The sequence below is a fragment of the Taeniopygia guttata genome, chromosome 1A, assembly GCF_048771995.1.
Source record: "Taeniopygia guttata chromosome 1A, bTaeGut7.mat, whole genome shotgun sequence".
In the NCBI taxonomy this organism is placed as follows: domain Eukaryota; kingdom Metazoa; phylum Chordata; class Aves; order Passeriformes; family Estrildidae; genus Taeniopygia; species Taeniopygia guttata.
The window spans coordinates 71,550,949-71,577,597 of record NC_133025.1 but is presented as its reverse complement, the minus strand read 5'-3'; the positions used below and the strand labels follow the sequence as shown (position 1 = coordinate 71,577,597).

Genomic DNA, 26,649 nt, shown 5'->3' with positions numbered 1-26,649 from the left:
TCCCTGTTAAGTGTTGTTAAGTGTTATCATTAGAATAATCAATAATTGCTTCTTTTCCAGATATTTCCCCACTTTGTCTAGATTCTGATTTTGTTTACATGAAAATTCACAGTTGGTTGGGGGTCAGAAAATTCCTTTAGGGTTTGGCCCATTCCTCCCATTCTCCACCCCACTCAGGATTTTCCACGCCTGGGTCTACTCCTGGGTCAGGGGTCTCATCAGCTCCTCTGGACATCTCAGCCCTCATTTTAGGTACTGCAGACCATACAGAGAAATCTTACCAGATTAAATACCAGGAAAGGGGTCCCTTTAACATTCAGAGCAAACTGAACATTCTCCAAAAGTGACGTAACAGATTCAAAGGGGAGGGAAGAAAGAAAGGAAAGGCTGAAAAGCCTCATCCCCTGCTCCTCCTTTAACAAACCAGTGCAATTACTACTAAATCCCCCAAAAACGCTACTGGAACGAGGATACAGGGTAGGACGAAGAAACCATAAACCATACATGTCTGGAACAGACTCCAGTACCTTTGTAAATTCCCTGTAAATCATTATCACTGAGCCCAGCACAATAGCAACCCGAATCCATGCTCCTCTACTGTAAAAACCTGTTAAGGACAATACTGGAGCAATCTCTGGATAAGAAAACAACCCTAGGGACCAGAAAGGTATTCAAACCTCTGAACAGCCTAGGGACCGGAAAGGTATTAAAATCTCAAAAAAGCCTAGGGACCAGAAACACATGAAGGCCTCCACCCAAAGAGACATCATGAATTCAAGAAACATGGCTACTGATACTGCTTTATCCCAATACAGAATAAGTACAACCTAAATGCAGTCAGGACAGGTTTCTTCCACTTTCTTGAGCCATGTGCTGGGCGATGAAAAATGTATTTGTCCTGGTTTAGGGCAAATTTGAGAGGAAACTTCCAAACAGGTCCCTCCTGAAAGCAGATAAGAGCAGGCCCTCCCCCAGCTGATTTCCTTGGAGAAAAGATTTCCTGGGAGAAAAGTGGAAAAAGTCTGTTTATTTAGTAAGCAGAGTATTCACAAGCATAAAAAATGAATGATATGGAACAATAAAACCTGTCACTGTTCTACCGAGATGGCAAATTCAGAAAGTCCTTTTCGTGGAGTGTGGCTCGGCTCACTCAGTGTCTTCTCCTCCTGCACTGGAAAATGCTGCATCCCGGGCCTCAGAGGGCTACAGGCATGAACTCCCAGTGTTTTTCTGGGTTTTCAGTCCAGAGCAGGGCTAATGAGTTCCAAGAAAAAGAAACACCACAGTCTGGGGAACTTCTCTGCCTCAGCTAGCTAAAAAAGCTGACTAAAGGCAAAGGAGAGCTGTGTCCTGCTGTCCACGCTGCAGACAACACAGTCCTTGAGAGACAATGCAGGGGAGCAAGTGCAGTTTCTGCAAACAAACTCTGCACTGCTTCTCCTGCCCTTTGCTCTCAGAACGGGTCTTAAAGGTGCAGAACTTAATATCCAGCATAAACAGAACAGACAACTGGAGCTACAAGTGTTTTAAAGTCACCCTAGGGCACTGCTTCTACCCATACTTCTTCCAGCAGGTGCATTTTCCACCCGCTGTGCTCCTAGGAAGACAGGGCATGTCCCTGCAGCCCGCTTCCAGCAGGAGAACAGCTGCCATTCCCTCACACCTACTGTGCCCTGATACCTTTTCATACCTGCCTACATTTTGGGCCCTAGTACCTCTCTGGACAGCAACTTGATGTGGATTCTGCTATGCTATCCTGGTTTCCCAGCCAAAGACAATGCCCAGAACTGGCAGCAAGGAAAGCAAGTTGAATCAGTTTGGTTTTGTAGTAAGAAAGGTCATGGCAAAACTCTTGTGGGCTGATGACCAAGACATGTACTTATCCCAGTTATTGATAGATAACCTACCACTTCCTCAGGCTGCTCTTTCTCCTGGATATGCTTTTTGTATTAATATGGTCCAATCTGGAGAGTGGAGCTCCTGGGATTTTCAGAGGGTGTTTGGCTTGCTTATTCTGTTTTGTTTATGAAGTGTCTTTCTCCGTATTTTATGAAATGCATGGAACACTTTTTAATCTTGTATTTTCAGCATTGTTTCAAAGAATAAATATTTAATCAATGACTTTGCTAGACTGCGTGTTGCCTTTTTTAATTGAACTAATTGGGTCTGTTTAGCATTGTGTCAGTTCAGGATGGGGTGAAAGCACTGAAGATAATCAACTACCGGATTTCAGTGTATAGCACAATTGTTTTCAGAATTCCATTCTAAGCACCTATATATTGAAACTTAATGTGTAGTTTTAGGTTTATTCTTTAGACCCTGCAACCAGGTACTCAGCAATTGCTAAAAATGTTACACAGACGCACAAGACTATTAAGAGAAGTTAAGTCACACTGAAGTAGAGATGAGGATATGAGAGTTCTATCCTGCCCACCCCCATCCCCATCATCCACCCTCTGTATCTGAAGGTCTGCACTACAATTTGTCTTGAAAGATAGTGATGAAACCACCCCATAAGTTTGGGGATTTTTGTTGATGTTAAATCTTTACCTGCTCATTTTCCTGGGTTTTCTGGAGGAAGAAAAACCCTAGGCCAAATGTTCAGAACTATAGTCTACCAACCTTGTGGTTGGACTTCATAACATGATCATACTGGAAGTGTACTGGATTATTTTGGGTTAGAATTAGTCTTACACAGTCCACTTTCAGATGTAAACCATGTCTTGTAATTAGACACATATTTCAAACATTTTGCAGATGCTTATGTGTCTTTCAGAGTCAAGGATGTAGAAAACATGCAGAGCAGTTATGATGTTTGACCAGAACAGCTCTGCCCAGCACTCAGTAACGTGACAAACACAGCTCTGATTTCACCAGAAACACCCTGCTTGCTTTCTTTCCTCATTGTTTCACATGCTGGGATACCAAACAGGAAGCCTTTCAGCAGAAATGTTTCTTTTCTGGAGGAAATGGAGAGTGGGAATTTCTCATTGTGGTGAGCAGCAGTTTCTTCTGTTCCTTGTCACAGTGGCTCCTGCTTCTTGGCTTAGTCAGCACTTGGCATTACAAGGCTGTGTTTGGCAGGCCTGGGCCCAGCTCTGAGGCACAAATAGCGGTACCCGTGTTCTGACAGGTTTCTTGTGCTTCATGCAGATGGACTGTTACTGCCTCCATCATCCTTGATTGTCTGCAAGCCAAAATCTGTCACGCATACTTACAGCTCTAACTGCAGCTTTTCCATTTGCATAAATGCTGTAGGCCATTACAAAATGTAGGATTCCTAGCAGCAATCATTCATTAAAATTCTGTGGCTTCCATCATGTAGCAGGTCATGCTGTGTTATACATTTTTTGGCCTTAGCTGGATTTCTGGGAGTCCTTTATTTTGAAATTTGAAGTTTAGCAGTTCCCCTTAAAAACCAGCAACTGTTTCTGGTTCATGCTTGTTTGCTGTTCTAATGCTCGTACTCTTCATCCTTGTTGGGGTGGCTCCTAGGAGTGATACAGGTAAGTCCTCTAGTCAGGAGTCTCATCTAGTTCCCTAAATAATGTAGGGTGGTATAGTCTTACCCTCTTTTTGTGTAGGCTGGGTACAGCCTTTCACATGTTTCTCCTCCAGTGAGTGAGCACAGCTGGTTCGCTCTTACAAGTACTGAAGAAAGAAAATGAGCATGGGAATACCTCATTTTCCCATTTACCATGGAAATCTAATCTTCAGCCAGACTCATTTGGTGAGCTAAAGGTGAGTATCTCTTGGAAACTGCCCACAGTTTTAAAATATGCTGTCTGTACTATTTGGTGTTTACACCAACATCAGAACTCCTGTTAGGGTTAAGTGTAGTAAAACTGAATTTGGTGGATGATGATGGACTGAGCACTGTACAGTTGCACTAATCCTTTTGGGAAGAGTAGTGCAAGGATGAACCAGATAGTGGCAGCTTCATAAGAAAAATGTGCAGTAGGTCTTGCCTTTTTGTTTGCTGTACATGTGCTGCATGCACAGAATCCTGCAGTAAAGGGGATACATTTAATTGACTCATCACTTAACTGAGAACATTTTGTAATTATGTGTAAAAAAAAAAAAAAAGAAAGTAATCACAGTCTGCTTTCACAATCTGATAATAAGTGTTTGTCAAAGAATCAGTATCCTATTAAGTGCTTTTCAAATACTGTCTTAATTTATATCAGGGTTTATTTTAATGTAGTAGACAAATTTCAAAAAGCTTTTCTTTTTCTTGAAAGCTGAAATCTTGCCAACTTTGAGAGTGCCTGTGACTGTTTTTCCTTTTCTTTCCCTTTTACATTTTAGGGTGAAGATTCACCTTCATCAGTAATGAATCTAGTTTTTCCTGAAGAGATGGAGAAGGTTTGGGATCATAGCTCAATTTGCTACTTTCCAAGAAATTGTAATCTCTATAACTACCTATAAAATGATTGTTAATATAAGAAGTAAATGTTTGAAACTAGTCTCAAAATACAGAGAAATCAGAGCAAAAGCTGAATTAAGAATCAGTCCTCCTCATTGTGCTCAAGAGTTACAGCAGGGGTGAGAGAGGATGGGCTGATTTAGAAATCCCTGTTGGAGGTAAGCAGGGCAAAATACCAGTTTGTCAGTTCCTGCTCTTTGTGTCACTGAGCATTAATTTCTCCAAATGTTATGTCACTAAATTAATTTCTTGCATGACTCCATTGGGAATTTGTATGAGAAAACATAAGCTTCTAATCCACAGTGAAACCTGAGGTGTCCCAAACTGAATAGCACATCAGTGGACTAAAATTCAACTGATGCTGATTTATGGAATGTACAGATTTTTGTATGTAGATCTATCATGGCCTTCCAGGGCCTGAGGGGAACCTGAAAGAAAGATGGGGAGGGACTATTGACAAGGGCCTGGAGTGGCAGGACAAAGGACAATGGCTTCAAACTGACAGAGAGGGTTTAGATTAGATATAAAGAAAAATTCTTTACTGTGAGGCCTATAACAGAGTGCCCAGAGAAGCTGTGAATGCCCCATCCCTGGCAGTGTTCAAGATCAGGTTGGATGGAGCCCTGAACAATTTTTAAATTGCAACTAGAAAATGCTGTCATTGGTCAACTAATGATTTTCAGCAATACTTCATTAAAAAAAAAAACAAACCTAAAAAACTTAAACTGCCTTTCTGTTAGTTTTTTTTTTTTTTTTTTCCCTCCATAAAAAGCACTTGGGAGGCAAGAGTTTTGCTTCCAGAACTAGTACAAGATTAATTCTTACTTTTTTATGTGCCAGCCTGTAGCTCACAACTGGCATAATCAACCTACTAGCACTATCTGCTGCTTGAAGCAATTCTTGTGTATGGTCTCTATATGTTTGAGTGGGTATTGGTGACATTCCTAGCTGTGCTGCAGCTGATTAAATAAATGTGTGAATAAAAGACTAAAAGTGGATTATTAAATGTGTGTTTTCATGAGACAGGCTGTTCAGTGTGAATAGAAATAGCCCATGAAGGGTGACTTATTCCCACACCTTCTCTCTCATGGCAACTTTCAGAATACATTTTGATCAAGTTTAACAGTGCTGCCAACAGCAATGCTGAGTGTTCCTGAGGCAGTGCATTCCAGCAATGTCCTCCAGCTTTGCCATCCTTCCATGGCATGGTCCGAGTGCCTGCCGATGTGAGAACAGTCCTTTCCTGCTCCCTATCAAACACAGACCTGGCTGTGTTGCTTGGTCAGTGTTTTCTGCTTTGCATTTCTGGGCTGTTTCTTTCCTCTTCCCTTTGAAATATTTTTGGAATTCATTCCTTCTTTGGTACAGAAAAAGACTATTCTGTGAATCTCCTTTCTTTCCCAAGTAGCCTGGCAGCTATTTTCAAAAGCTGTCAAGGGTTCCTTTTCCAAAGGACTGTGTATTAGTAACCCTGAGTTACTCTGCAGTTTGTGCCATTGCGCATGTGTACCACACCCACCAACTCACCCCTTCTGCATTTCACGCTCTGTGACATCAGTGTAAATGCCCCTTCTGCACTGTACTGAATAATAGCATCACCCTTTGTAGCACAGGACCCTCTTGTTCTCAGCCTAGCCCAAACAGCGCTGGTACTGGCTCACCCGAGAGTGGTTTTTGCTTGCTCGAGCATTCTGATGAGCTTTATGGCCAGGAGGAAGGTGATGGCATTAGCAGACAGCAGTGATGTTGTTCAGCAGATGCTGGGCATATATTGAAACAGTTCTGCAAAGTATAATTCTTCTTGTACTTGAAACACTGGGATTTAGATGAATTTGTTACTTGTATTTCTATACAATTCTAGGTTGCTCAGCATTTTCAGCAGTGGTTTCAAATGAAAGGGCAAGTTCATTTAGGTTGACATCTATGAAACAGCCTGTGGAGTTAAGGTAGGGGTTAATTTAAAACATTTTGGCCCAAAGTCATTTATCTCATGAACGTAGCCCAGAAAAGGTTTCATCAAAGTAAGTACAGTAATAGTGTTAGTTTTCCATTTAAATCTGGCATCATATCTGGGATCTCAGATAGTGAAAGGGGAAGGAGGTATCTTACAGCTTTCTAATTAGCTCATTACTCTTGTGACAAGTCTGCGTGGAAACCTTCCCAAGGTGATGGTGCTGCAGGGATCTCTTGATGACTACAGTGTTACTATTCTTACTTCAGCAAGCTGCATTTCTCATTACTTTGTTCTTAGGGTTCCTCACTTTGTGAAATAAAATTGTAATTAGCTTTTTAATTACTGGTACATAAGTGGAGCCAATGTTGCTTGCTATGGGTGTTTGAGAAACAGCCAGTAAACCAATTAACTGTTTTAACTTTTCAGATTTACGTAATCTTTTTTTTTTTCCCCATTTTTTTTTTCTAACAGAATCCACTTAATGTCATCATTTCAGTCCAATGACACTAACTGAGTGGCAATATTAATGGAAATTATATTGTCTCCATATGCTGGCGGATAAAAAAGGCTGACTGACAGCAGGATAACAATTATAAAGGTTGTCTTGATTTAATCCCTCTGCCCTGAGCTACTTGTGGAATGAGCACAGTTGCAGTTCTGTGAATATATTCATTAAAAAATGTGGGCAGAATGATGAATGGCCTCTTGTGATTGCTTGCATTCACCTTGCATTTTTTTCCTCAATCATCTTCTTTTCATGAAATAGGGCATTTAAAAAAACCCAAATGTGCCTATTACTAATACAGCTTAGCATTAGTCTGTCAGAAATACTACCACCAGCTATAACTTGAAATATCACCTGTTAAGCATGGATTAAAATTATTTTCTTTAATACTCTAAAACTTCTTTTCCCCTGTATTTTATTAGCATATAACTGTTTTCAGATGTCAGTGAGAATTTTATAAAGTATCAATTTCAAGTTAATTATAGGGGATAGAAAGAAGTGCAGGGATTGACAGGGATGCTTCTGAGTGCTAATTTCTTCCCTGTGTGCCATTTTTCTGCCATGTTTGGTTGGAAGATCTACATGGAGAGATGGTAAGACTGGAGGATCAACACTGGTGCACTCCAGTTTTGTTTCTGATGTCAGGATTCTTCCAAGGAGCACTGAGAGCCTTTGAGGACATAATTTTATTGTAGCAAGGGACAGGGAAAGCTTAGCTGGTAATGTTTCTCCTGTAGTGATCAGGCTACAAGAAAGAGCCAAGTGTCGGGGCCAGTGCTTGGGTGCTTGGTAGCAATTGCTTCTCCTGGATAAGGTGGCATTTGGAAGCCTGGGCCCCTGCAAACTCCTCTTCTGCCCTTCAAAGAAAAATGGAACTTGAGTTACTTTTCATTAAATATTTCCCTTAAAGATCAGCGTCCAGTGATTTGTTACCTGGTTAGGAATTTCTTCTGTCAGTGAACATGTTACATGTGTAGGAAGTGATCTTTGAAGATGCAGTTGCACTGAGGGTAACATCCTCAGCATACCTCTTACAGAAAAAAAAACCAAAAACAAACCTACAAGCCCAAGAATGAAGATTCTGACGAAGATGCCCTGAGTGAGTGTGAAAGACCAAGTCAGTAATGTGGCAAGAGCTGTTTCAGAGTTTGCAAAAAGCCAGAGAGGGCAGATGAGCTCCCAGCATGGAGTTAATGCAATCAGGGCTAGTCCTGCTGCATTTACAGCTAGCTGGTGACTAATCTGAAATCTTGTTAACTCTGGGCATTTCTTAATAATTTTCCTTCCTATGTTTGACTCAATATGGGGAGGGACTCTGTGGAGTATGTGTAGAAGTGGAGATGGTAAATCTCCAGGGCTGAAGAGAAGAGGTGTAGTGCCTTTGGAAAGAGGTGGGTAATTGCATCCATCTGTATGTGGCTTCTGCTGCCTAATTCTACATGGCCTCAAAAAATTCAAGTCCTTGATCAGTCCCTCTTCCCCAAAAGCATCTCTTCCTTTTACTGGTGCATGTGGAGAAAAAGCTTGTGTCTGCCCAGGCATGAGACAAGAACAAACTTAATTATTTGGTGATATAATATTTTTTCTTTTTCTATTCCCCTGCAAATGTAGGACCAAATTGAGAGCTGGTGTAAAATGGTTGAGATGCTGCAAACAAAGGAATTACTGCCATCTTGTCACTTCTGAATATTATCCAGGGACCAGTTTCGTGAAACAAATTAAAGACTTCGCGTGTGTTAGCAGTAGTGTAGAAAAAAAACATCTGTGGGTTAGTCCAGACTGCTCATCAGGAGGTGACATTTATACAACAATCTTCCAGTCCAGTAGGTGTGTTATGTTTTACTAGAAGCAAGTTCAAATAAAGCTTCTGTAATTTATAATGGCCAATTCCACAACACTTGCTAAGTTGAAAAGAGACAATTAATAAAGTCATATTAACTTACAGAATCACTTAAGGAGTTAATAACCCTTCTTTTGAGCATATGGGTCTGGCTTTAACATACTTCAAATCTGCTTTTTGTTCTTTTAAACAGGAAGGATCTGATATTGAGAAGGGCTGAACACTCAGAATTTCAGCCGCAATTGATGGTGTGTGTTCAGCACCTTGGGAAACCAACTCCTAAATCAATGTCAGTTAAATCTGAATTTTAATGGGTTGAGTTGAGGAGACTGAATAAACTCTGGGGATTCTTAAGTGGGCATATGGAAGCCCTTAAATCCAATTATTGGTGATAGCCACTTTGGTGTCACTTCCGTGAGGCTGGTGGAAAAATAGGTACAAGTGAAGTGAGCCTCTGCTTCTCACTAGCCCCAACACCTCAACTGGAAAATTTTAAAGTATACTTAACTGAAAATCCAACTTTCTGCTGAAATAAAAAGGAAGGGACATAATTTGACAATTTGTAATAGGAATTTCCAAGGGCAAGCCACTTAATACCAAGTATAAACAGCAGTGATGGAATTTCTACTTAACATTTATCTGCTTAATGGAGAAGAAAAAAGCCTAATGGTTGGCACTGTATCATGTTCTTACACAGGAAACATTTAAAACTAAGGAATGGATGGGCAGGAGACCCAGGAGTGCTTTTTCTCAGAACCTCCCCTTTGTAAATGGGCTTGAGATGTGTTTGTGGACTGGGAGTTTATTCTGTTTGTTTTGTGTCTATATTGATCAGGCAAATCCTACAGAATTTTCCATTTCTTGCTTAGATAATTAATGATCTGCCTCCTGTCTCTGGCACCTCTGGGGCCTTGGCAAACCAGGAGGTACCTGGCATTGGTGCTACCAAACCCATCTGTCCTAAACCTGCCTGTCCACCTGTCCATCATCTGTCCCAAAATCAGGGAAGGAGCAAGAAAGCTTTCTCCTTGCTCTTGTGTTTTTACCAGCGTAGTCTGGATTAAAAGAAGCCCCAGCAAGCAGAGCCAAGCTCACTCTGGTACGAGTGGGGTTGGGATTTTACTGATGTGGAAAGGGGGTTTAGGAGACCCAGCCTCCAGACATCACTCGTGGTTGCAGGGCTGGTTAGAGCCCATGATGTCAGTGCAGAACTACCACCTCTTTCTGCCAGGGGACATTGTGTCCCTAGCTATTGTGTCATGGCAATCCTGGACTTTTCCTGGCCACCTTCTGTAGTGAAAAACTTTTTGAAAGGTGGGGAAACAGTAGACTTGAAGAAACAAGTGCCCTGTGTGCCTCTGGGCTCTGACCTAGCAGAAGGTGGGTAACCACAAACGTTGGTTCTCTGTGACCCCAGGGCTCATTCTATTCAGTTCCTTTATTATTTCTTTAATAAAACTACTAACCAAAAGAACAACTCTTGTGTTTCAATCTCCAATCCAAAGTTGAAAACAATGTTGTGAAATTGCCTGTTTAGCCTAGATCTGATTTTACTGTATCAGAGGCAATTAAATGTCAAAGACAAACTAAGCATATGATGGTGTTTCAGCAAGAAACAGACAGGTCAGAATATGAACCAGACAGAAAATACTGGTCTTGATTCACTTTCAAGGTCCTCTCATCTCCTAATTCATGGCAGTTTTTTGCTAGTGGCTTTAATGAGAAGTATCGGATACTTATTTAATGGGGTTTTTTGAATCTGTGAAATACATACTTTAAGTGTTCCTGTGGTCCGTGGGGGTTCTTTCAACTCTACTTTGTGTTGTAGAGGATGAGGAAGGAAGTTTTTTACCAGACATGTAGGATTATTTCTCAGCAAAAGGGATTCCCCACACCCACACTGCCAGCAGAGATTCTCCTCAGGGGATGTCAGCCTGGGGCTCCAACACGTGGGGTCCTGCTCCCTGTGATGGCAGAGGGAGACAGTCAGCCCTTTATTACACCCTGTGGTACTTGCTGCTCTTGTTCTATCACTTTCATCGCTGCAGCACTTTCAGGCTCCAGTCATGAACAGGAACCCAAGTGTGCCACATTTGCTCTGAAAGTAGAAAAAAAATATAATCCTTCTGTGAGGGGTTGTGACTAGGGATGTCTCCTGCCAGCAGACAGCAGGGAGTTGGAGATTTTGAAACAGAAGTATGAGGAGGGATAGCTGACTCCTGCACACTGTCTCCCATTGCCTGCTTTAACACCTGGGATCAAAGTGTCCACAATGATTTTAGGATGCCTTGAGTGTGAAGTGCTTCTGACAGCCTGGACACAAGGATGTTAGGCCATGCTCTGAGGAGAAACTGGTCTGGAGCCAGTTCTGTGCAAGAAATGAAACAATTGGATAAAGAAATAAATGACAATTTGTGACAGAGGTTATTGAAACACAAGACTGACCCAGAAAGAGTGGATGAGGAACAACTATTCACCATGTACTGGCTTTGTCAGAGCTAGTTGAGAAGAAGATAAAGAACAGGAAGAAAGTATTTGAGATCCCTAACTGAAAAGAGGTCAAATCCTTGGTTCTCAGGTAAAATGCTCCTGAAATCTGCTGGATGGGCTCTGAGCAAGCAGACTGGGGCTGTTTGTCCTGTCCTTCAGACTTTAAGACTAGGTCATTCTGGACCTGCTCTGGATTTACAGAACAGCACCACTGTTTGGCAGTTACCCTGTGAAGGGTGTTTGTTCCTACCAGTGACAGCTGGAGGCTGGGAGGATGTGTCAGAAGTTCTTTATCTTCTCTGCTTTCTCTGCCCTGTCCTCAAGTAACCAAGGCTACAGTAAACCATTGGGAGGGACAGACCTCCACTCTGAACCCTACAGAACTCTCCTGTCAATTTTGTAAGAATTAAAGAAAGGAAATCTTTGCAGGCAAGGTGTGTGGCAGCCTGGGCTGGACCTTCTATGGGCCACATTTATCCAGCAGAGTGAGGGGAATTTGCCAACAGGATGCTAATGCTGCCCTAATTTAGAGGATAAATAGTTTACCCGTGTTTTCTGAGAGTGCGCTACTGTACTTTTGGGCAATGCTATGGGAATTGAGAAAATAAATCAATATTCCACACATAGACTCAATCCACTCCTTATTAATGTGATTGATAACTGAGGGAAAGGAAAAAAGGGAAAAAATGTTCTCTCTTTCAGGAAGTATAGATGATTTTGGGTATAGAAATTTTCATTCAGAAAGTCAATTTCAAATGAGACTGTCTCAGCTTACAGCCCCTTCTTCCTCCTCTTCTTTTAATTAGGTCCTTTTCTTTACCTGACAGACCCTTGCAGTCCTTCCTCCTGCTTTCTATCCCCTCTACAGATATTGCCCTGCCTGTGCACTGACCACACACAGCCTTCATGGGTAGAGAACATCAGCAAATTGGTGAGCTTGAGGCAAGAAAAGGGGTTGGAGCGGGGTTGAAAGGACAGGAGGGGTCTGTGAGCTGCCAGCCAGCTCTCTGTCAGATGGATCATAGCTGAGCTTGGGGAACCTTGTGGTTTCCAAGCAGCACAAAGCAGTCATCACATGTGGTAAGAGTTCAGCACGTGTTCTCTCATTTCTGACTACTCCACCCCTGAACTATAACACAGGCAATAATCCATCTGCTCCTTAGATTATGTTTTTCCTGTCTGGATGCTCAAGGCACCTCTGTGTTTCTGAGCTAGCACTGAACTAGAGCTTCTGGGACCTAACCATGTTGTTACCTCCTCCTAGTGATTCAAGTGGACCTACCTCCCCTAGGGAAGAAGCGCAGTTTGCCTCGAGCACATCCTTCAAGAGGCAGGACCCAAGGTGTACAAACCCACAGACCCATGTCCCTCATGCACAGTGCCTCTTTCCCAGAAGCTTGTTAACGCTGGGGGGACAGGGGCCTGCAAAAAGCTCCTGCCTCTCCCCCGGTCTCCACTGTCATTTCCCATCCCAGCGGGGCTGAAGACCCAGCCATTCCCATTGAGTTGTTTTCTTGCTCTGCTGGCAGGAGTCGGCTCCACCTGCAGCCAGAGGTCCTTTGCAGGTCGTGTCCACTGGCACACCTTTTAGGGACCTATTCAAACATGCCCAAACAGTGGAAGTGCAGAGGCCAAGCCAGTGTGGCACTACAGAGCTCGTGTTCCTGCTCCTGTTTGGAAAGGGCCACTCTGTGCTGCAGGTGCTGCAGCCCTGCCTCAGCAGAGGGGGTGCAGAGCAGGACATGCAGCCAGTTTCAGAGGTGAGGAGGCCCTGGTGCCTGACACATGGCCCCTTTTGCTCAGCAGCTCTTCTTCCTGGCTGTGCCTGCCTCTGGGTGGGTGCACCAGGCTGGGGCTAGAAGCAACTTCAGAGACTGGGGAAGGTGAGACCAAGAAGGGGACTTTTCCTGGGCAGCTTAGACCATGAGACCTCCAGAGAGGCACTAGGACAAAGATGCAGAAGCATCCAGTGCTGGCCCAATGCTGATCTTCCTGGGCCAGTGGGAATTTTGTTGCTGATGAGGCCAGTAGGCTTAGGCTGAAGCCAACAGGGCCCCCATATGAACATCTTACCTGTGGGATCTCAACAGGATGGACAACCCCAGTGCAACTGTATTTGCAGGGACTTAGTGGAAGGAAGCTTAGATGACTTTGAGTGATTTAGGCTTTTATGCACTGTGGACCATCCTGTAAAAGGATTAAAACAAGCAGTCCTTCTTTCTTTCTCTTTCTTTCTTTCTTTCTTTCTTTCTTTCTTTCTTTCTTTCTTTCTTTCTTTCTTTCTTTCTTTCTTTCTTTCTTTCTTTCTTTCTTTCTTTCTTTCTTTCTTTCTTTCTTTCTTTCTTTCTTTCTTTCTTTCTTTCTTTCTTTCTTTCTTTCTTTCTTTCTTTCTTTCTTTCTTTCTTTCTTTCTTTCTTTCTTTCTTTCTTTCTTTCTTTCTTTCTTTCTTTCTTTCTTTCTTTCTTTCTTTCTTTCTTTCTTTCTTTCTTTCTTTCTTTCTTTCTTTCTTTCTTTCTTTCTTTCTTTCTTTCTTTCCCTTTTCTCCCTACAGATAGAGAACATGAGGACCCTTGTTTTGCAGATAAGCACTGCTTGTGCTTATAGGAGAGGAGTTTCCCAAAGCAGCATGTAGTAACTGAAATGAAATGGAACAAATGCATCAAACCCAAGGCATTTAATAAAATAAAACATCTCTTTTCTGCCCCCTCTCCCCCCACCCCACAAAAAAATAGGTTAAAAATATGTAGCTATACATTGGATGCAAAGGAGAGAAAATTCCTTCTTCTCGGGGTACAGAGTAACTTTTAAAAACAATGCAGCCCACTAGACAAAAGTATTTGGGGGATTGGACGGAATAGGCCAGGCAAGCTTTCTTTCCTTGGCTTCTCTGTTAAAAGCATCATAGGTGAAGTCTTTGGTGGCACTTTTGGCTGTAGCTGGAATATCTGCAATACCAACGTGATTTTTTTTTGCTATCCTGGAACTGGTGGTGATGGTGTATGCATTGCTTCTGTAGCATTTCATGGCAGACATGCAAAAAGTTTCTTTCATCCCTCTTCTGAAGTTCGCATTATAGATGGAATAGAGTGTTGGCTTAGAGGATGAGGAACTGAAAGAGATCCAGGTGATGGCCAGGAAAAGCAAGGAGCTCTTTCTGTAGTCTGTTTCCTGTGGGTGCCACAACTGTACCACGAAGAAAGGCAGCCAGGATGAGAGAAACATCAAGTTTAACATTAAGAACATCTTGATGGTTTTCACTTTTGTTCTTGGAACAATATTTGTTGTTCTCCTGACAGTCATTCCATCTGTGCCTATTCTCCAAATGTACTTAATGACTTTCTGGTAAAAAATGATAATGAAGAGAGATGGGATCATAAATACCAAGAGGAGATGGATGATACTGTAGGCAGATCCTTGCCAAGAACTGGGGAGAAAAAAGTTGCAGTGGTGGTTGCTGCTAGAGCCATAGAGGAAGTAGGCCGGTGATGCAAACAGAGCACCACAGAGCCAGGAGGCCAAAATCATTTTTTTGGCTTTCCCCCTGGACACTTTGAAGCTCAGGGGGTAGACAATGGTGTAGAATCGATCCACACTGATGGCAAGGAGCATGTAGATCTGGACCCCAGGTGTGAGGTACTGGATGTACCTGACCAGCCGGCACACCCCGCTGCCCAGCACCCACCGCCCGGAGCTCAGCTGCAGCAGCAGGAAGGGCGCACTCCCCACACTGCTCACGAGGTCAGCACAGGCCATGGACACCACAAAGTAGTTGGTGGTGGACTGCGTCCTCCTGCTCCTGTGAATCACTAAGCAAACGAGGAAGTTTCCCAAGACAGAGATCAGCCACAGCACTCCCCAAACCACGCTGGCAGCTGCGATTTCCCCAGGCCTCAGCCGATATTCTAGCAGAGAGTGGTTCCTGCTGGGGCCGGCTCCCGGGGCTGGAGGTTCTGCCATGTCATAGCCAGCAGGAGGGGCGGAGGCTTTGGGGCTGCTCATATTCTGCAGCAGGAGCAAGGTAAAGAGAACAGGACCACTGCTGTTATCCATGCTGTGAGAAAACTCGGCTACATCTTTTGCTCAGGCTGCAGACAGAAAGGAGAGAAAAGGTTCTCTTGAACAGCTGTGTATGAAAAGTCCATTTTAACCTACAAAAGAACATTCTCTGTAATAGAAATATATACTGTAACTTCTGCATTTCTGGGCTAACACTGAAATACAGCTTTTGGGTTCCACTGTAGCTGGTGGTACAACAAGCTGTGTCAGGGGGTCCCACCCCATTCCCTGGCTGGTTTGAGGTGGCTGCCAGCTTTTCATGCCCTTTCACATCCTTTCACTTTTTTCCTCACAGCCCCACTCCATATCTGCGCCATGTGCACCATGACCCCAACTCTGCCTTTGTGGGGGGACAAGAAGGGCAGGACCCCTTGGCCAACACAGAAGGTCCCCAGGTAATAAGAGGCCTCAGCACAGAGAAATTTCTGGACCATTACCATGTATGTCCACAGGCCCTGACCAGGTTATAGCCCCCTTTTTTGTGCGGTTTTCCTTAGAGCAGGATGTCTATGGTGGGAAGCCCTTCCCTTGGGGCAGGGGCGCTGCCCAAGGAAACTTCTTGGGATTGAGCATACTCACCATCAGCCCCACACCTCTGGAAGAATGACTGTTTTGATCTTGAGTGATCCATAGACCCTTATGGATGAAGTGAGCTGAATTTCTGGGAGTCTTTCAGTGAGAGGCCTTTGGGCTGTCATTCTTGTCCATGGAGTAACAATGTCCCCAACTGGTGACACCAAACCTATCATCTACCAAATGTCACTACCTGTGAATTACAGTTTGTCTGAGGGTCTGTGAAATTGTTCTCCTGCACCCTTCTGGCAGACACACCACAAATTGTGATGGGTTTGGCTCCTGTTCTATGTCTATACTGCTAGAGAGTTTCCAATGTTGAGTTTAGCCAGATGGTTGAGTTGGTCTTAGCCTGTCACAGGGATAAAATGGGAAAATAGCTCATTTGAGTGACAACACATGTTCAAACACCCTGCTTCTGTCTGATGTCCTTTCAGTCATCATCTTGACATGCAGAGCTGTTTACTCACTAGACATACAAAGCCTTTTTTATGGGTCTACTGTGAGAATGCTGAACTCCAGAGCTTGATACTGTGCAAGATAATTCGGGATTCAGTTAATGACCAGAAGATCAAAAAGGTCATCTGGGAAGCCAAATGAACAAGCTCAAAAAGCCACCACCATCCTCCTCAGCTTTCCAAGTGATCCAAATTCCCAGGTTTTCCTTCAGATGGTCTTTTCCCAATGCTTCACTGATGCTTTTTGCTGTGCCTACTCTGGCTCTGCACCTACCACTTATTATTTTCTCCTTGTCTTCCTACTCAGAGTGAAGCCTGAAAGCACAGAGCCACAGGATGAATTTGGGATCTTGCCCCTTGTGCTGCTTTGCATGTCTCCTTCAATAATGCAGTGTGGATGTGGAAGAAGAAAAGAAGCAGCAGTGTGTCCTTGGGCATGACTAGCCTGTACCCTTCTGTGATTCAGAGGTAAAAATATAGATGCTCTCACCCACATGCTTGCATTAATTTTTAGCAACACCAGGCCCTACCCACAGCACAGCACATTCTTCTGCTTGAGGCGAGGAACATGGCACTTACCAGGGCTGCTTTGCTATGGTGGGTGTTGACAGATAAGCAGTGGTGAATCTCATGCCTGGCTGGTTTCTCTGCCCATCTCTTGGAAATTCTCACCCTCTCCCCTGCAGGGAAAATGCAGCAGCTGCAGGGAAGTCTTGGGCAGCTCAGCTTACCCTCTCACCAGCAGGGAGCAAAAGGGAGCAAAAGTCTTCCCCCTAGGAGAACCTAAGGATTTTTTTTTTTTTTTTTTTTACTGTTGGGTTGGTGTGGAAAGGTTACGTAGAAAGGAATTCTTGACAGGAAGTCTTGTGAAAATGCCTTTCTCATCACACAAGATGTTCATGTGGCAACAGGACTTTTGCACTGGTGTGAACATTTGTGCTGGGATGTGAGAATTCCTGTCACAGGGCTCTTGACCCTTCTTGGTAACATGGAACTGGTGCTCATAGGGCACAGGTCCCTGTGTCAGACACAGTGACAGACAATGTGGTGGCAATGGTGGTTTATAATCAGAGATGCCTGAGGTGCTTCCAGGAGGACTTATGTGATAGGAATAAGAGGAGCAGACTTGTACAAGAAGTAGAACAACAATCAGGTGGGCCTCTGCCTGACAATACAGCCATTAATGAGAGCATTTCAGTCTTCCTACACCAGCTGGGCTGGAGAAGCTGGTAGGGCTGAAGGTCATGCACAGCCTGAAGCTGGGTTGGAAATGCCTGATGTGGAGATGATTGTGGGAAGGGAGTCTCTCTGCTGGGCAAGGCTCAGGGAGGATAAAAGCAGCCCAGGAGAAGCCTCTGAGGCAAAGTATCAGCCTGCTGATAGCCCTTGATCTGGAGATGCCTTCATGGATGGGGTGCCCGTTGCAAGAACTGTGTTTGCTACCTGCCAAAGGGGAAGTCTAGGGAAAGATGGAAGCTGCTGGAATGCAGAAATCCCAAACACACAAGGGCTGCATCATGTTTTGGTGTTGGGAGAACTGGTAGGGAGGATGAGCTGACTCCAGCTGAGGATGTTGGGGTTTGTTCTGCACTGACTGAAATTGCCCTCTGTTAAACACCTGAGAGAGGGAGTCCAGTGGGGCTGCAAAGGAAAATGCAGTCGGAGGTCATATGGTGTGACCCAGCTGTGGGAATTGCACTGCACAGCTCTGCAAACAGAATCCATACGGGAGAGCTGCGGGGAGGGCGATTCTGCAAGCTCTTACTTTGAGACAAGGAGCACAGCTCCCCAAATGTGTCTAAGGTGTAGAGATTCCTCCCCTTACTGACTCATCTGAGACCAGAATGCTTAAAATAAATCAGAAATCAAGCTTACTCATAATCAAGTTTCAAAAAAAATTCCATATTTAGATGCTAAAATAAGCTTTCAAGGATGCCTCTAGGTTGGCAACCAGTTTTTCTGCAAACCAAGCCACTTGTTTAAGTGGTTATGAGTGACTTTAACAACAAACCTTCAAGAACCACGTCTAAGAACCTTTGCCAGAAAGAACTGGCTATGAATCCTACCTCATACACACAAATGGCCTTTTGAAAGCAGAAGGCAGCTTTACTTCTCCGTTACTCTGTGGGGCCAACATACTGTTTGACATGCTGTAAGCCAGCTGGATAAATGAGAAATATTGCTATGCATTCTTAGAGAGTCTGTGCCTGAATTAGCTAAACCAGAACAGCCCTCTTGCCTGTGCTGGCTATAGATAAACGAAGATTGCTCTGCCTGTGGGGTTCCCCTGAGTAGCTGCACCAAGGCACCCATATGGAAAAAGGGAGACAGCACTTTCAGAAAGGGTGTTTCCAAATTAATGACTGAAAAATACAAAAGCAGCTGTTCCATAGCAATAATGTAAGTAAGGAAGAAGCTGCTTGAACGTGTTTAGAGACAGATAAAACCAGATTAGCAGATCAGTCTGCTCCATTGCTGTAAAGTAATTTTCTGTTTTCACTGAACACATGTCAGGAGATTGTTTCAAACAAATAAGTAACATAATTGAAAGATAATGAATATAGATAGAGAGAATGTAGATTTGTCCAGAAAATATAGGTAGTTATTCTGCAGTAATTATACACACACCCCCTGCTTTCAGCAGAATAAGCTTAAAATTCAAACCCCACAGAACATTTTCTCCTGAGAAATGAGTCCTCCTGGCTAATCCCCAGGTGATTTAAATGCACTTAAGTAAATACACTAAGACAAATTACTGGGAAAGATCATGCTGTTTGCCTCCGCAGGGAGAATAACCCATTTAGCTACAGCTTCAGCACAGCCCCATGCATCCACATACCTGCTCCAAAGCATAATCCCAGAGGCACTGGTCTCCTCTTTGCTCTGATGGTTATCCCAGGTGAAGCCATGTCTGGGAAGGTCCCGGTCATACTGGGAACCATGGGTACCTCCAGGGCTGCAGCTGCCTCTGCCCGGCTGTTCGCAAATGCACCAGAGGGGAAGGACGGGGTGTTCCACCCCTCTTCTGCACCGGAGGAAAAGATGACGTTTCGCAGGGTGGCCGCTGCCCAGCTCCTTTCTGTGTCATGTGGGATGCGGATCATGCGGCCGCCCCCCGGCAGGTCCCGGGCGCGCCTCCCGCCCCGGCGGGGCCACCGGCACCACGGACAGCGCCGGGAGCGGTGGGGCCGCCCCGGGGGACACCGGGGGACACCGGGGGGACACCGGGGGGACACCGGGGGACACCGGGGGACACCGGGGGGACACCGGGAGGGCCTTAGCGCTGGGCCGCCCCCGACCCACGGCGGGGCCCGGCTGCCGGCGCTGACGTGCTGGTTGCCATGGCGAGCGCGGCGGCTGGAGAGGATGCTTTTCTCCCACGATGGTCGCCATGGGACCCCGCGATTGAAATAAAAGTAGCGAATGAATAAGAGGAGGGAGGTGGAGAGAATATTTAACTAGTTTCCTCTGGGAATTTGTGCCTTCTTTTTTTTTTTTTTAAATTTTTTTTTTTTTTTATTCCCATGTGGGTAGTGAAACTCAGCCAGCCTGGTCCGTTCCCCTGCTTTGCCCCCGATTTAAAATTCGGCACCTTTTTTATTTTTGGGGAATGGCACTGGCACGATTTCCTTATGTTCTCTGTCACGTACACTTTATTAAACAAGTTGGAATAATAACAATCCCCCTCCCCTGCTCCCCCGAATCTTAATCAGTCTCACAAACATTTTTCCTGCAGAATTACATATTTTATACAAAAATACAACTTATGACAGACAAGCCCTGAGAATGGACATCAGGCAGAATCAAGGGATCTTACAAAATAATAGAGAATGCTGGACAGGACAAATGCAGATCAAGCCAATATGGTTAATGCTACGTTCTCCATTTATTGTTTATAAGATGGCAGTTTATATATACTTCAATATAGTTTACAAATTGTGAGCACACTATCATTGGCCAGCAAACATTGTTTGTCTTTGTCTTAAGGTGGCTAAAGTTTCACACTGCAGACCTATACTAATTCACACCCAGAAAGCTCATTGCTCTGTGATTACACATTAACATAATTTCTAACTGCACCACAGACTCATTTCTTACTGTGTCACAGGCTTCAAAGGCCTCACCGAGGCCCATATCTGAGGCCTAGACTGGGGGTAGCTCAACATTCACTCTAAATATAAATCATGTCCTCTCTCTCTCAGAAATCTTGCTACACCAGGCTTTGCCACATATTGGCTGGTTTCCCCCCTTACCTCTGAATTTGCTTTTAAAAATGGCTGCGAGGCCATTATACATGTCTGTTATAAAAATAGCCATCACCTGAAACTCACTGGGGACACCAGATCTTCTTACTTGAAGAGATATGGTAATTTCTTTCTCCCCACTGCACAGAGAGCTGAGGTTATTTATGAAGCACTCCAGCCATTAGTTGAATCCTGTCTGGGAGCAGCCTAAATGGAGTCACTCTTTGAAGTGTCAGCAGCGGCACTGCTGAACTCGGACCTTTTGTCTTCCCTGGGTGAAGCAGTAGCTGCACACCTAATCCCAGTGCCAAAGGGAGAATGGGATGGTGCAGAAAGGTGGGGGTGGCTGTGGGGACATCTGCTTTCCCCCTGAGTCAAGCTCGGGGGCAGTGAGGCTTTGGCAGGTGGTGATCCCAGAGTGACCTCACAGAGCAGGGGTATTTGGCATGGTGACACCTGTAGCAGGATATAAATTTCTCTCTGAACATCAGCTGAGCACCCAGGTCATTAAATCCTTCCTGGGATAGGTTCAGGTTTTACTCTTTGAGCTGGGAGAGCTCACAGATATCTGTGGCTCTTAGGAGTGGCTCCTGAGCAGGGCCCTGGCAGCTCTCAGCTTGCCTGGGGGAAGAACAGAGAAGGATGCGCATCACAGGGACTTTCACCTCTCCTCTGTCTTCCCAACAATCACGGCAGAGAAAATTCTCACATGAATAAAACTGTACGAAAGAGAAATGTAGTATTCCAAAGAGACAGAGAAAACAGTGGCCACAGGTGGTTATTGTCATTTACTGTCTATAGTCAGTTTGCTTTTGGGAAAACAATGTTCAAAAGGATCTGTTCCTCGTCCCAACCCCCTGGCTAAGATGGCTCCACCGTCAGATAGTCGACCCGAAGGGTTTATAAACCAGAAGAGAGATACAGCAAAAATCTGCCAAGACTGCGCTTATGCTTCCTTAGTGGCATGCCACTGTAACTTTTCACCCATTCACCCAGACAAACTCCCGCAGCAGTTCCGCACGGTTCATCTTTACCAAGCCCCCTGAATGAAGGGGGAAGTCCCTCGCTCCGTTTTGGACCGCAATTCGCTGCTGCCCTCCCGCGGCCGCGGCTCTGCGCGCCGGAGGATGCTCCGCTCATCTCCGCACGGACCGCCTGCTCCGCGGGGAGAGCTCCCAGACACCGGGACCGCTGCACCGGGCCTTTTCACGCCTCCTCCCTCTCAGACAGCTGAGTTTGAAGCCCCATTTTTTTAAAATCAAAGAGCAGTAACAGCTTAACTGGTTTGGTCACTACTCTTTGGAGGAACATGCTTTTCTCCTTGAGAGGGTTGCAAAGTCAAAACTGTCAATGCAGTCATTGCATCCATGCAATGACAGTGCCAACCACGACCATGTTTCCCTGAAACATATTTTTGTCCTGCACTTGCTTATTAGGCCTTCCCAGTGACTGGTTGGAGGAGATGGTGACTCCTCAAGAGGCTGTGTTGTCTCATTTATCTTCCCTATCTCACACATTTACACTCATTTCTGGCAGCACCGGAGGATGAGAAATGCTTGCACTGCTATGAAGAGTCTTCAGGAAAGGCGAATTATTATTGAAGGAACGTTGAGGCAACAGTGCCTGAAGATTAAACAAATGTGCTGTGCTGGGTGACAGCTGGGGAGGTGGTGATGTGTTAGACGGGACTAAATTCTGTACTAAATTTAAGTCTGGAGTAACCACTCTGAAACAAATAAAGTACCTTTGGTCTGACTCCAGTGTATTGGAGAGCAAAATTTGCTTTTTGCAAATATGTGGAAAAAGTGCAGCAGATGAAGAGCTTCAGAAAAAGCTCAGTCAAGAAAGGGTTGGTCAAAGCTGTTGGATTTCATTCTGTCTTCTCTTTTCTGTTAGCATTTCTGGATCTAGCTTCTCATACCACGTTTCTCTATTTTTAGAGGGATTTTTTGATTTGCTTTTGTAAAAGTGGCCTGGACTCTGCTCTCACGTTGTCATATGCCTGCCTATTTCAATGAAGTTCAGCTCTATTTGAGCTTTTATAAGCAAGAAAAAAATCATAATTTGCCTTATTGTAGCTGAGCAGCAGGTGAATCATGACTGGTTCAACAGACACCTTGAATGCTGTGAACAGAAAGGCTTGGGGCTGACTTCTGTCCTCATACACAACCCCTGCTGCCATCAACATCTGAGGGTAAAATCTGGCATCTCTTGCCTCTGTCTGTCCCTCAGCTTTGTAGCTGGCACTGGCTTTGAGAACAGAGGATAAATCTCACTGCTGGGAGCCTTGTGCTTGGACCACAGCATAAATTACCTGTCCCACCTCATCCCTTCCTCCAGGCCCTAATATGCTGATGGAATTCAGCACGATGATGGTGCTACTTCTCTTCTTTCAAACCAGTGCCATGCAGAAACACCTCTGCTGGCACCTGTATTGGTTTGCAAATGAACCCAAGCTTCACCCAAGTTGGTGATGCTATGTCGGTTTGTGCTGCTGGGCGCTGGAGTACTGAAGTTATGGGAATTTTAAAATTCTCAAGAAAGGAAAATGGAGGCAGATGTCTCCCCTGTTGTTATTACGGTCTGAGCTTTTTTCCTTGTACATTTTACAGTGTTTCATTTAGCATGTGAGCACCTCAGGGAAGAAGAGAAGAAGGAAATATCCTTAGTGAGCTCTTTCGTGAAATGAGGTAGATTTGGTGATTTTTTTTTTTCCCATGGACAACTGTAAATTTAACAGTGTGGACTTTACTCTCTCAAAGTGTTCAGCCTTCCCTTAAACTTTGAACTTGACTTAGAAAAGGTTCTAGTGCTTACACCTGAGTGAGGTTAAATCCTACCTTTCCACTTGTACTGGGTGGTATATTTTTTAGGCAATACACCTGAAATCTGTGTAGAGGCACATGGCCTGTCAGGTATGAGTCTCTGTATATGGAAAGGATGGATAATCTTATTGGAAGGGGTTGAAAATGATTGTGTCTTTGGAGCTTCTGAAATAGATTGGTCCTAAGACACTGCAGTGTTGTTCTACCCAACATTAGTACATTGTGTTCTTACCCTCCTTGGACTGATCTGCAGCCACTTTGTCAGCTTGGAAAGACAGCTGGTAAGTGTATTTAGGGGGCAATGCTGCGTTTATAAACAAGCTGTGAAGCCCATGGTGAGTATCTTTCAAGTCAAGGTCTAGACTGAGTAACTGAATGGGTGCAGGTCTAATCAAGTTGCCCTGCTTTGGGCTGGAGGTGGCTGCCTGCAGCAGAGTGATGGATGTAATTCAGTTGTGCAAACCCTGTTTCTGAAGTGCTGAGCTAATGAAATGTCAGTGGCAGTGATGGACTGAGTTAGAGGCAGATGGGATTTTGAATCTGCTCCTGCCAGTGCTCTCCTGCTATCTGCAGTGAATCATGCACAGCTGTGGCTGCTGGAAGATGAGCTGCGGGGTCTGAGCTAAATAGGGATCAATGAGAAGTTCTCAGCTCCTGCTCTTCAGGCAGGAGAAAAATTTTTATATGGTGAGTGAGATGTGCTGCCTTGTGCTAATTTACTCAGAGAAGGGAACAGAATACAACCCTTACTTTTTTTAATGACTCCTTGCAGAGACCCAAAGCCTGGCAGCCTGGGAACAGGAGGTTTAAACACTCTTTCAGTCTTCCAAATCACAGAAATATAAGTCTCTTAGAGATGACTCAGTAGGTGGTTTAACTATAGCCTTTAATGCCTCAGCTCCCTTTTTTTTTAAGACACAGATAGAATTTGCAGCCATGCTGGCAGTATAAATACCTCAGGGACTGTGATATTTTCTGCTGTCTTGTTACTGTGGTGCCAAAATATAGAGGCAGGGCATTACTCTTTATGGTTAAATTTCCAGAGCTGGTGTTTTAGGGTGTACACTCGTGTATGTTTTGGAAAGAGAGTGAGAGAGGGCTAGAGACAGAGGGGACTTGCTCAGCCTGGGCAAGGAATGGGCAAAAAGGCTGCTCCCAATCTTCCCCTCTGGTTATGGGGCTGTGCTGCTGGATTCCCAGAGGGGAAAACCTGTGGGACTTCCAGGCAGTCTGCTGCTGCAGCACTGAACTGGGAAAGTCTGGAGCTGAGGAACAGAGGTGTCAGAAAGCTCGTCAAAAAACATAATGAATCTGCTCAAATAGCCTTCATAAAATAATAAATGCACTTTGACATTTCTGAGCATGAGGGATGAGAGGAGGTCACAGAAATTTGGGGTTTTGCAGCAATTCCCTTGCAGGCCAACAGTATTTTGGAGGTTTACTGTTCTGTGCTGTACCCTATAGAAGGCACGTGATTAATACACTTAACTTGTGGGTACCAAATGCTTGACTTAAGGAGAGAAAGTATCTAATATGGGGCTTAACACCTCAAGTGGATTTCCTGGCAAGCCTAGGCATGAGATTTTCCTTACAGAGATTAGTTAGATTGCTTGGTAGATATGGAAATCAGAAGACCAGGGTATGGTTAAAGAAGGAAACAAGGAAGGGATAGTGTAACTTCATGTTTTTCTATGGGCTACGGGAAGATAAGAATGTATTTTGGGAAGTGGAAGGCACTTATTTTAGTGATGGGAAAGAACTGGGCTTTGAAAAGCCATGATATGAGAGGGATGGAAATGGAGGATGTGTAGAAATAAAAGGCTCTGAGACCAGGAGAGTACATTTATGAAGTATAGCCAAGTGAGGAATAATATAACAATGAGAAAGAAAAGAGCTCAGCATCTACAGCAGCTCATTCTTACTTTTCTTTAACATCTTCCTGGCATAACATTGAAGAATCACAAAATAAAATTGCTACTTCATACTATGTTTTAGCTTCTATCTGGGATAACAGTTATTCTGCTTCTGATACAGAAGTCTCCAAAATCTGCGTTGAAACTGAGGGGTCATTTAATCTTCGTGTTGGTAACAGCATCTCTGCAGATGACCAGAGGGGTGTTTGAACAGCTGTTGGTAGCTCCACAGCCCAGGCTAACTGAGCCTCATCCTTCTGCGGAGCTGCATCAGTGATCTCGAACAAGGATTTGGAGATGTGCAGGTGCTCACAGCACAGTCCATGCGTGCACATGTTTATCCGAGGAGAATTTCCCCCAGCGCTGGCCTTGTCCTGTTCCACACCTCCAGCTCTTTCTGCCCTGATGGAGGAGGAAGGTGAGAGGTCCTCCTGTGGCCGCTGCCTGCTGGGAGGGTGAGATGAAGCTTTCGGAGCCCCTCAGTGTGCTGGATCCCGCAGACATCAGTTGTGCGGCAGACTCAGCAGAGGGAGCCCCGCGTTCAGTCCTGGAGCTGAGGAGGACGCAGACCTGATGCCTCTCGGAAAGGAAGATCACCTTCCTCTTCCTCCCTCCCCAGGAGCCCGAGTGTGCCGCTAGAGTGGGGATGGCTCGGCAGGCTCGCACGCTCCCCTGTGGGAGTGCTTTATGCTGCCCGTGCAGTTGTTTTGAGCACTCGGAGCCTGCCCCTGTGATGCTGCTCTCCCACCACATCCCTGGGGTAGGCTGTCATTCTGCTGGAAAAAGTGATGGAGGAGGAGGAGAGCTCTATATAGAGCTGGTCTGCATTGTCCAAACTTGTTTGCTATTCAGTGGAGTTCTGTTACTCTGAAACTGTCCAAACATCCTGCTGCTGGCTCTGGCTCTGCCACCAAAGAGCTGGGGTGTGCCGCCTGTGGAGGGAGGGGTTTCTCTTGTGTGGCAGCTCCTGTACAGCCTCCCTGTGTTAAATATTAACCTATTACTGCCGATTTTCCAGGCCATTTTACTCTATTTCCAGTTCTCTTGACACACAAGGAGAATATTTGGAGTGCAATTTGAATTTTCTATGCTTGGCTGCTTCACTGTTAATTTTTTAATTGAGAAACCAGGTTTTCAGCTAAATAATTATTTTTAAGAAAACATCTTACTACTTATAAAATATATTTGGTCAAAACCTAACATGTTTTACCTTTGATCTGCAAGACTTTCATATTTGTGATAGTCGTGTGAAAACATTTGCTTCTCATGTTAACAGATTTCCCTCCCCCCCCACCCCCCCAACAACAATTAGGACTTTATCTTGGAAACTTCCTGTTTTCCAAAGAATTTTCTGTTTGAGCAGCC

The 26,649-nt window shown here is 44.6% G+C and overlaps 1 protein-coding gene and 1 long non-coding RNA gene across 4 annotated transcripts; one reads left to right on the top strand and one right to left on the bottom strand.

Annotated features, from left to right (window-relative positions):
• The first annotated feature begins 2,417 nt into the window (after positions 1–2,417).
• LOC140682266 (uncharacterized) lies at positions 2,418–8,120 on the top strand. Its single transcript, XR_012053783.1, has 2 exons — positions 2,418–4,365; positions 6,852–8,120. It is a non-coding gene; the product is annotated as an uncharacterized lncRNA (long non-coding RNA).
• Positions 8,121–13,734: 5,614 nt separating this feature from the next.
• Positions 13,735–19,571, bottom strand: LOC121469164 (probable G-protein coupled receptor 19). Of its 3 annotated transcripts, none has more exons than XR_005979082.2 (3): positions 19,142–19,570; positions 13,969–15,300; positions 13,735–13,850 (listed from the first exon to the last, which is right to left on the bottom strand). XR_005979082.2 is itself a non-coding variant. In XM_041713725.2 (3 exons), exon 3 carries the CDS (start codon positions 15,263–15,265, stop codon positions 14,039–14,041), a length of 1,227 nt encoding a protein of 408 aa, XP_041569659.2. In that variant the 5' UTR covers positions 15,266–15,300; positions 16,882–16,982; positions 19,142–19,571; the 3' UTR covers positions 13,875–14,038. The 3 variants fall into 3 exon arrangements, 2 of the variants coding, with proteins under 2 accessions (XP_041569659.2, XP_041569658.2); XM_041713725.2 differs by lacking the exon at positions 13,735–13,850 and adding an exon at positions 16,882–16,982 and having other exon boundaries at positions 13,875–15,300; positions 19,142–19,571; XM_041713724.2 differs by lacking the exon at positions 13,735–13,850 and having other exon boundaries at positions 13,875–15,300.
• Between the last annotated feature and the right edge of the window lie 7,078 nt (positions 19,572–26,649).